This window comes from Gastrolobium bilobum, unplaced genomic scaffold (assembly GCF_033153095.1).
Source record: "Gastrolobium bilobum isolate Gb01-03AN ecotype WA unplaced genomic scaffold, APGP_CSIRO_Gbil_v1 utg500, whole genome shotgun sequence".
Classification (NCBI taxonomy): Eukaryota; Viridiplantae; Streptophyta; class Magnoliopsida; order Fabales; family Fabaceae; genus Gastrolobium; species Gastrolobium bilobum.
The window spans coordinates 1636376-1647681 of record NW_026896335.1 but is presented as its reverse complement, the minus strand read 5'-3'; the positions used below and the strand labels follow the sequence as shown (position 1 = coordinate 1647681).

At 36.3% G+C, this 11306-nt stretch overlaps 1 protein-coding gene across 2 annotated transcripts; it reads left to right on the top strand.

Annotated features, from left to right (window-relative positions):
• Nucleotides 1-536: 536 nt before the first annotated feature.
• LOC133299117 (FCS-Like Zinc finger 8-like) lies at nt 537-2920 on the top strand. Of its 2 annotated transcripts, none has more exons than XM_061498546.1 (3): nt 537-981; nt 1087-1934; nt 2528-2920. In XM_061498546.1, the coding sequence occupies exons 2-3, from the start codon at nt 1162-1164 to the stop codon at nt 2616-2618; spliced, it is 864 nt and encodes a 287-aa protein (XP_061354530.1). In that variant the 5' UTR covers nt 537-981; nt 1087-1161; the 3' UTR covers nt 2619-2920. The 2 variants fall into 2 exon arrangements, with proteins under 2 accessions (XP_061354530.1, XP_061354529.1); XM_061498545.1 differs by having other exon boundaries at nt 1082-1934.
• Nucleotides 2921-11306: the final 8386 nt, after the last annotated feature.

Genomic DNA, 11306 nt, shown 5'->3' with positions numbered 1-11306 from the left:
CAATTTTTCGAAAATCCAAAAAAAAGTCGATGTACGAAACGCCCACTAAAGGAAATATTGCAAACTGCCATTGCTGATAGCAGAGTCTGTGTGTTTTTATCAAAGCCACTGATTCTCACGCACACGGGTCTTAATAATAACCCACCAAACCCCTCTTTTTTCTCCCCATTGCTCTGCTATCTATCTGCCAATTTTTCAAGGTTCATGACAAAGACTGGAGTAGTGGGCAAATAAAGGACAAGGAAGACTGCAGTGAAAAGATAACCCCACTTGTCATAAAAAGGGTTACAAGGTCTATAGAGAGAGAAAGAAGGGACTTCTTTATCATTTATCATCCTCACTTGTTTTCTTCTTCATCTAATTTATTATTATTTGGCCTTTTCTGTTTTGGTGCTGAAATGGGATTTTTGGGACCAGTTTTGGTTTCACTCTTGTGGGTCTTGACTTTGTGCATTTGATTGGCTTGACCAAATACAGTGCGAAATAATGGTGCTTCTAGTCCGAGACACAAATGCAAAAAATTGAAAGGCACCAAAAAGAAGGAACAAAACTAATAACTCTCCTCCTTTATTTCTGTTGTGTGATGCTGATGCATGCATGCCTGGTCCTTTGATCATGACCACTGACCTCTATTTGCATGTCGTTCCTTGTTTAGCACATGTCTGATTCTATTCTCAGTGACAGGTGAAGAGAGGGGAAAAGGTGACAATTCCTACATAGTTTTTCTTTTTTCCCTCTTGTATTGTTCCACCAATTTTCTCAGTGGTTTAGTAATGGAGGTTACAGAGGTATAAAGGGCTAGAGAGAGAGAGAGAGAGAGAGGGGTTTCTTGGAAACTTTTTTTCCAATTACTGGTTTCGGACTCTTCACATAATGGTTGATTTGACTGTAGCTTTGCCTAGACTGTATTACAAGCTTTCAAAAGTTCAGCCTCTAATACTGCAGTGAAGGCTCAAACACATGTCAGTAGTTTCCTTTCAGGTGATTCTTACAATCTCTCTTTCACACGCGCGCGCGCGCACGCACTCACACTTGTATAAGCAAGCAAGAATGTTCTAACTTTTTGGAGGGTGGTATTCAGTGTAGCTTAAAAGTAAACAGCGGTGGTGATGAAGAGATCCATCCAGAGCAGCTTCTATTGACTGACAAGCTCTGATTCTGATGGCAGATTCTGGTTCCTCACCATCCCTTGCAGAATATTACAAGAAACCCACGTCAACTTTCTTCAATATTCCAAGGCTATTCACCAATTTCACTTCAAAAGTGTTGAATGAAACCGAGGCTATGATGAGCCCAACTTCTATCCTCGACACTAAGCCTTTCAGTGGCTTCAAAAACTCTTTTTGGTCAGAAACAATTAGCCCCAGAACCACCACCGTTGGTGAACACAAGCGTTATTGGGATCAATTGGATTCAAAAGGCCTCGTTGATGCTCTTGTTGATGACAAACCTGCAGGGGAAATAACATCAAAATCACAAAGCAGGTTGATTCTATTTGGATCTCAGCTTAAGATTCAGATTCCTTCCCTGCCTCATGCAACACTTTCTCCATCTCGATCACCTAAGTCCACAGCTGATTTCGGTATAAAGGTGAGAAATTTTCAATTGGGGAAATCAGCATTTGTGTCTGCTACTAATTCCGCCCTTGAAACCTCCAAAACTCCTAGAGTTCTCATTGAGTGTCTCTCTGCTAGTGAAATGGAGCTCTCTGAGGACTACACTCGCGTGATTTCGCGTGGGCCTAACCCAAGAACTACTCACATATTTGATAACTGCATAGTTGAGAGTAGCTGCTTTGATGTTGGATGCTCTTCTTCTGCCATGGAAAGTGTGTTTCTTCCTGATCCCATCAGCTATCCCTCTGAGAGCTTCTTGAGCTTCTGTTTTTACTGCAACAAGAATCTTGGGCAGGGTATAGACATCTACATGTACAGGTACTCACTTATTTGTTATCCCCGTAAACCCTGATTGGTATTAATGTTATGTTAATATTCTAGGCACAGATACATACATGTGAATTAACAGTAAATTTGGCCCCTTTACGGAGTAGAAATTTTAATCTCTGATAAACTACGTGGTATAGCTTTAATAGTTTTATGCATTAAATTTAATATGATACCATAATTGTATTGTGTTGTTGATCACTGGATCTATTTCATATAAAATCACTGAAGTTTTACATTGCTTCCCTCCTTTTTTGCCTTGGCTTCCAACCATATGGCAGAAATTTGATATTATTATCATAATGGATATAAAATTCTGAATCATTTTCTCGTTCTTCCATCTATTGCCCATGTCTCAATAACCATTCCACCCCTCCCCTAAACCAAAGTTACCATTTCAAAAAAAGAGATTATCCATTGGTTATATAAACTGATGACAATATTGGAAACTTTTGAATTTAGTATTGTCAGTTAATGATTTTGTTTTTGGATAAAAAGACCAATTATGAATCAAATTAAGTGAAAATATGTGTGGTAATTAATCCAAATAGTTTTTCAGTGTAGTTTGTGTGCTTGTATTTCAGGGGTGAGAGGGCATTTTGCAGCCATGAATGCCGTTATCAAGGAATGCTGTTGGAAGAGGGGATAAGCAAATTGGAAGCAGGGGATTTATAGGGTACGTGGTTGAGTACCTTTCCGTCAATCTAGCTTGCTTTGCTTCGAAGAGCTTTTAGAACAACTCTGTCAATTTTATTAGTTGTCTAGGTTAATTTCTGGGACATAAGGTGATCCTCGAAGATCCTGGATCACTGTAGCTGATTGTTTTTGAAATCATGAATTAGGAGAATGCAAGGGTTTGTCCCCAGTTTTTGTCCCTCAATTCAAAGATAGTAGTGATAATGATCAATGATGTATGACTTAAGCTGACATTATCTTTGTTTATTGATATAAAGTATTCCACAGTAATAACACTATAATTACGCAAGTAGGACCAATCACCTCATCCCAACTAGATTCTTCTAAGGATCAGCAAATGATGTTGGAATTAGAAGGGGGCCAATTTGAGGTTATATTGACAAAAGATATTACAAAAGGAAACAGAAAGCTTTTACTGTAAAAGAAAATTCTCATTGTAAAATCAATTGAATCAAGTAAGTAGAAAATACAATGTAACTGACGTATATATCAGTATCATGACTAAACTGAACAAACTGTAATAATAGACTAACTAAGTATGGAACTAACTAACTGTCATAGTTAACTAACTAAATAAAATTAACTGCTGTGGTTAATTAACCGATGTGGACTCTATACACTAATACCCCCCTCAAGTTGGGAGTAGGATGTCAATGAGTCCCAACTTGGAAACATTCTCCCTGAAAGGTGCTGGGTGTAAAGACTTGGTTAGAACATCAGCAAGCTGATGTGCAGTGGCGATGAGCAGTAGTTTGAGAAGACCACTTGTTATTTTCTCCCTTGTTATGTGACAATCAATGTCAATGTGTTTACTTTTTTCATGAAAGGTGGGATTCTGTGCAAGGTGTATTGCAGATTGATTGTCACAGTAAATTGGGATTGGGTGAAGCAAGGGAACATGAAGATCATTAAATAGATAAGCCAGCCATTGAAGTTCACATGTGATGGCAGCAAGGGCACGATATTCAGCTTCAGAAGAAAAACGTGAAACCGTGCTCTGCTTCTTCGATCGCCAGGAAATGAGAGATGAACCAAGAAAGATGCAGAATCCGGTGATGGATTTTTGAGTGTCTGGACAAGAAGCCCAATCACTGTCAGCAAAACCAGAAGGAGAAAGAAAGTTATCTGCAGGAAAGAATAGACCTTTGCTGGGAGGAGTCTTGAGATAGCGTAAAACATGACAAGCAGCTATGTAATGGGCTTGGGTAGGTGAAGCCATAAATTGAGTAAGCTGTTGTACTGAGTGAGTGATGTCAGGTCTAGTGGTAGTGAGATATAACAATCTGCCAACTAGCCTGCGATATCCTTCTGGGTCAGAATAAAGATCCCCTTGATCACGACTGAGCTTGTGTGAAGGAGTGAGAGGATTCGAAGCTGGTTTAGCAGCAAGATTACCTGAATCAGCAAGTAATTCCAAAGTGTACTTGCGCTGATTTAATATTAGACCACGTTTAGATCGACTTACTTCCAAGCCAAGAAAAAATCTCAATTGGCCCAAGTCTTTGATACGAAACTGATTATGTAAGGAAGATTTGACATGAATAATCTCGTCCATGCTATCACCAGTCAGCACAAGGTCATCAACATACACCAGTAAGGCTGTAAAGGAAGTAGCAATTTTCTTTGTGAACAGAGAGTAGTCAGCCATGGATTGAATATAACCGAGACCTTGGAGAGCACTAGTGAGTTTGGCATTCCATTGCCTACTTGCTTGTTTTAATCCATAAAGAGATTTCTTGAGTTGACAAACCATGGTGGGTGAGCTACAAGAGAGACCAGGAGGAAGTTTCATGAAAACCTCTTCATGTAGTTCACCATGAAGAAAAGCATTATCAACATCAAGTTGTTCCAAATTTCAATTCCTAGCAACTGCCAAAGCAAGGAGCAATCGAATAGTGGTCATCTTGGCCACTGGTGAAAAGGTTTGAAAGTAGTCAACACCTTCACATTGAGTGTAACCCTTTGCAACCAAGCGTGCTTTATAACGATCAACAGAACCATCTGGTTTTCTTTTAATTTTGTACACCCATTTGCAACCAATGGGTTGTTTATGCATAGGCAATTCAACCAACTCCCATGTGTGATTTCTGTCTAAAGCTTGTAATTCAGCCTCCATGGCCTTTTGCCAGCAAGGAACAACAACAACTTGTTTATAGTTCTTTGGCTCAGTATCAATCAAAAGATTATTGCAGAAAACCGTATAAGGCTTAGAACAGTTATTGTAGGATAGGAAATCAGATAAAGGATAAGAAGGGGAAGATGACATACCTGAAGATGCTTTGGTGTCAGCTAAACTGGATAGACTGCAATGAAACTCTTCTAGATATTGAGGTGCTGCTCTAATTCTAGTTGATCTACGAAGGTTTGGTGTAGATGGAATAATTGGTTCATTATATGTGGGCAGCATAGAGTCAATGCTGAGATCAGTGTTTGATAAGGGCATTACCGAAACTGAAGGATTGAAATCAATGTTGATTTGAGAGAATGGAAAATTATTTTCATAGAAAATAACATTTCTGGAAGTAAGGATTTCGTTTGTGTTTAAGTCAAGAACAATGTATCCTTTTGTACCTTCTTTGTAACCAAGGAAAACAAATTGCTTAGCTCGATTGTCAAATTTTCTTCGATGCTGTGAGAGGGTGGAAATGAAACACAGTGTACCAAAGACCTTTAAATGATCAAAAGAGGGAGGTGTGTTGTATAAGAGTTCATAAGGTGTTTTATGATGTAAGGATGAAGTGGTCAATCTGTTTATAATGTGTACAGCATGAATGATGCAATAGGTCCAATATGACTTAGGAATTTTAGATTGAAAGAAGAGAGCTCTAGCAACATTCAATATATGTTGATGTTTTCGTTCAACTATCCCATTTTGTTGGGGACATTCTACACAAGAAGTTTGGTGTTGTATCCCTTTAGTTTTAAAAAATTCTGTCATGGCAAACTCAGTGCCATTATCTGTTCTAAAAATTTTAATGGTGATGTGGAATTGTGTTTGGACAAGAGACACAAAGTTTTGTATGTGTTGTCTTGTTTCTGATTTGGCTTTCATTGGTATTACCCATGTGAAACGTGAGTAGTCATCTACCAATGTTAGAAAATAACGATGTCCATGAATAGATTGGGTTGCATATGAACCCCATATATCGATGCATGCATCATATTGAAAGGATGTAAAGATTCTGAATTGCTAGAAGGAAAAAGGAAATTTCTTTTGTTTAGAATAGTGAAATATGTCACAAGGTTCAGAATCAGTTTTACAAGATATGAAAGGAAAAACAGTAGACATTTTATACAAAACAGATTGAGAACAATGGCCAAGTCGAAGATGCCATAACTTGGATGAGCTAGAATTAGTAGCAGAACAGCAATATCTATTCGAGTTTTTATTGAAGTTGAGAATGTAGAGTCCTCTATCCAATTTAGCTGAACCAATCATCCTCAAGGTACTGTTCTGCAAGATAGAACAACTTTGTGAATGGAAAATCACATGACAACTTGAATCATGGATTAACTTGGCAACAGATATAAGATTTACATGAAAGTTAGGAACAAAAAGGACATTGTGCAATGTGAGGAAGGGAGAAATGTAAGCACTGCCAGTTTGAGTGGCTAATACCTGAGTACCATTAGGTAGTGTGACAGAAACCGGTTTAATATTTCGAAGGGAAGATAATAGAAAATTTTGGTGACCTATATGATCGGTTGCACCAGTGTCAAGGATCCATTGTGGATGAGGATTACCTGGAGTTAAAGAAGCTGTATTAACCTGAACCAAATTAGACTTATGTATGTCTTCTTGCTTTGGATTCTGTAACAAGCCAAGGAGACTTTGATATTGTTCTTTTGTAAATTGAAATTGGTTAGCATCAAATTCTGCAGTTTCATTCTCTGGTTCAAAACTGAAAGGATCATTATCATCATGAGAAGCCATATTTTCTTTTCTTGGAAATCTGGTTTTGAAGCCAGGTGGGTAACCATGTTTCTCAAAACAGGTTTCTATTGTGTGATTAGATCTTCCACAATGAGTACATAGTCTTGAAGTATTTGTTCTTCCTCCTCTTCCAAAATTCATTCTCCCTCTACCTCTTTGGGAGACATATCCACGATTAAAGATTTGTTCTTGATTGTTCATTGGAGCATTGTTGCCTCGATTAAAATTCTGCTCATGAGCATTCAGAAAAGCCTTCACATCAAGATTAACACCAGCAGCACCAGCAGTGAACTGCCTTTCTTGTTGAGCCACTAAAGATAAAGCTCGATTCATGCTCGGTAAGGGATCCATAAGCATTATTTGTGATCTCACATGTGAGAATTGCTCATTGAGACCCCTTAAAAACCGAATTACATGATCTTTCTCTCTACAAACACGAGCTAGATTTTGCATTTGATTACCACAAAGGCAAGTTGGGTTACAATTACATTTGGGTAATGGCTGCAAACTGTCTAGCTCATCCCACAATGTTTTCAATTTTGTAAAATATTGAGAAATAGTGCAATCACCTTGGCACATACGAAACAGGTATTCTTGAAGATCTGCAATACGAAACACATCTGATTGGGAAAACCTCTCATGAAGGTCCCTCCATACTTCTGATGCTAACTCAGCACATACTATGGATTGAACAATTGAGTCTGCAATGGAATGATGCAACCAAGATAAAACTGTAGTGTTGCAGCGATCCCATGCATAGAACAAAGGATCAGTTTCTCGCGGAGCAGTGATGGAACCATCAACAAAACCCAGTTTGTTCTTCGACTTTAATGCCATCTTCATGGCTCTAATCCAGGGATGATAATTTTTTTTTATCAAGAACAGGGGAAACAAGAACCAGGGAAGGATTCTCATTTGGGTGTAGGTAGTAGGGACTTGACGGATTCGTCAGGTATTCTGGTAAGGGACGTGGGTTCTGGTATGCAGCTTCCATGTTGAAGCTTTCTTCCAAAGAGATCAATAACAAGAACGGAAGAAAGAAACGAATGTAAGAAATGAAGACAATGAATACCAGAACTCAGAATGAGCTCTGATACCATATTACAAAAGGAAACAGAAAGCTTTTACTGTAAAAGAAAATTCTCATTGTAAAATCAATTGAATCAAGTAAGTAGAAAATACAATGTAACTGACGTATATATCAGTATCAGGACTAAACTGAACAAATTGTAATAACAGACTAACTAAGTATGGAACTAACTAACTGTCATAGTTAACTAACTAAATAAAATTAACTGCTGTGGTTAATTAACCGATGTGGACTCTATACACTAATAAAAGAAGACATTACCAGCTAACGTGGAAACCTTATTCAGTTGGTTGATATTTTTCAAAGTGAAGCACATCTTTGTCCTTATTTCTGCTACCAATAAACTTATATCATTATTGGAGCTTTTTCCCATTATAACTGACAAGAAGATAAATAATATGATGGGAGAATCGCATCTAAGTTCTTCAAGGTCCATTTTATTAGATAGAAAAACTAGTGTTACAGAAATATAATATAATTATACAAATATAGTCTAAATATTGGCCTTTTACTTACCAGTTTAAACTCTTAGGTGAAGTAATTGCTTTACATGATTTCCAAGGTCATAAATTCGAATTTTAGAGATACACTTTGCAGGAGGCATAGTATTAAGGGGAATTGTTGGACAGCAACATCTTTCGATCAGTATAGTTATTGGATACTGAGGTGAAGAATATGAACGATAAAATCACTACTAAGCTTGCAGGTTCGTACGAGCCCAGTTATCCGTTGGATTGCAAATTGGTAGGATCAGGTGATCGCGGTGCATAATCGTGGGATCAAGCGTGGAACTCAAATATAAAGTTTTGGTAACACTACTACATTGTCATAAGACTACTAACCAAAAAGTGTTATGAATTATGTAATATACAAACATTATTTTGATATGATTTATATTTTTTAATATTTTACTAAAGCGCTGTAGTCATAAAAGAATTATTTGATCAATTTTTTTAGAAAATTATTAATTTGTATACTTGTTTTGGGCTAGTTTTCATGGCCCAATATATATGGGCAAGCCTGTAAAGGTTAATTAAGAGGTCATTTTTATGCTTTTCCATAGTGAGCACATAGACCTCACCTTAGATGATCTCTTATTCCTCTACACAACTCACTTATTGTATATGGTAGTGGGACAATTCCTCACTGACACCAATGAGGAGTGGGCAGAAACGGTTAGACTCCGTCTCTCTCTTTATAACATTAGAGTATATGATTCCAATACATATAAACCATTATTCTCCCATTGAAGAGGCATATGACAATCATCATATTTAGAAGCTTTTACTATGCCAAAATCTAGAGCCACTGTACCCATACATATTTCTTCTTTCTCAGCCTTGCCTGAGATTGCACTTACGGTGTCTCTCCTAGAGCTTTGGTCTTTACCTTTGCTGCTTGAGCACCTGCACAAAGATATACATCACACATTGCAAGATACATATGAAGCTCCAAATCTACACAATTCAATACTTTTAAAGTAATTTATTTATATGATTTAATAACTAATATTTAACAATAAATAATTAAATGTTTTAAAATACACATTAAGCAATTCCCTAATTCTATATTTAGTTTATTTATTAATGAAAGACGGATACTTATTTCTTATTTCATTGGAGATATTTCATATTTTGCTCAATTGATAAGAAGTAGGCTTATTTGGTTATATTTATGCTCTAACACCTTGGTCCGCAATTTGTTTCATAGAGGTCCAAATCGGCATCTTCTTATTTCATTGGAGTAAAACGGGTATCGTGAAATTTGCTGAACACCAAAAATAGTATTTACTCTAATAATAAAAGATCAAATACACTGCCCCATCAACAAGATAAATTAAGAAAACGGTTCAATCACGTGGATCAAAATGTTTTTGTATATTTTTTGTTGGATTTGAATGCTCTCTTTTATGCATATATGAGGGAGATACCTTAAAGATTAGTGGATTATGTTTATCGGGAAAAAAAAGAGATTAGCGGTTCACTGTGTACTATCGTAGACGACATAGTCAAGACGTAGCATGTGTGCATATTGATAGCTAAGAGGGAGAGAGTTAAAAAATATGTACTTGGTTGGCTTAACCCTTTGTTTATAGTTGAGTTATCTAGTAGGAGTGAACATATGTGCCTCTTAAGAATATTGGGGATCCAATTCTTGATCATTGCTGTCGCACTAAATTTAGTATAATTAAGAAATTTTTCTTTAATTTTTTTCTTAGCTCTTAACTCTTCTTAGATCTTCTAGAATGTAATCTTTATATCAGGTCCATAACAAAAAGCAAGCACACTTTGATCTTAAATTTAAAAGAAATTACGGTGAAAAAAGAAAATAGACACGCATAACGAAACCTGTTAATGAAATTGTAAAAATTTACTAAATACAAAGACTGAAATTAACTATCTACACTAACTGATAATATGATAGGGCTCAACTACATAAGGCCCAATATGGCAAAGTATACATCAGGGATAATAATAGGGGTAAATGACCCAAGAAGAATATTAGTGATGTTGTTTTGTCACATTCCATTGGGCATGCTAAGTCAGCTCATTTGTTACAAAAGTTTGTTACTCATGGAGTGCGAGTTGAAGGTGATAAAGGGGAGTCGTGAACGTGAGTAACGGCATCATGGTGGTCATTGGATTGCTGAGGCAAATGGAGAGATCTTAGGACATCTCGAAAGACCCTGAAGCCTTTTAGATTCTGTTCATTTTTTCTTTATTTTCTTATGCAAATTCTGAGCTATAGCGGCACTATAGTCTGTAACCAGAATTTAGTTTCATGCTGAATGTTGTTGATTCTACTGATTTGAGTTTAATATAGAGGGATTGTTCTGGAAATACTGTTGTATATCGTCTAATTCCTATCATAATATTAAGCAGAAAAATAACAAAACAAAGATAATGACCAACTCAAAATGAACTTCTAAGTTTGGAATAATAACAAACTAATAGTATTGAGCAGGAAAAAAAAACAAATAAAGTGATCTAACCATGTATAAATACTACATGCATAAAACTCTATGTATATTTTATTATAATATTTTTATTTTATAATGATTTAAATATTTTATTATTCTTAAATATATTCACTTGGTGAAATCCTTATGGCCCTATGTCTGATCTGATCCTCTCTAAGAATTGTGCTTTTGGTGCTGATGGGAATTGTATTTTTATGAGACAAGTTTAGTGCCCGTGTCCTGAAATCTTTAAAAATTAATAATGCAGTCTCTTACTTTCACTTTTTATCTCTTATGCTATTCAAAGCAGAGACTAGATCCTGTTCACGAATTTTTTTTCGGAATATTTGACGTCAAGAAATTATTATTAAAGATCAAATTATTACAACAATATTTTCATAACTAAATTAATGTTTTGAAAATCTTTGAAACCAAAAAAAGAGTTTAATTACTCCAAACACGACGTGGTCCTTGCCTCCCAGTCATGTTTTCGCGTAAACAAAAAATAAGGCACCAAACTTTGTTATATAATAATCACATCATAAAAGAAAAATAAAGCTTGATGATAAATATCTCAAATATTAACAAGACAATCCCAATCCAAAAGGGAGAAAGGGAAACTATAACTCAAATATTAACTCAGTGCTTGGTCATTGTCAACTACGACAGCTGAGACAAATGGAA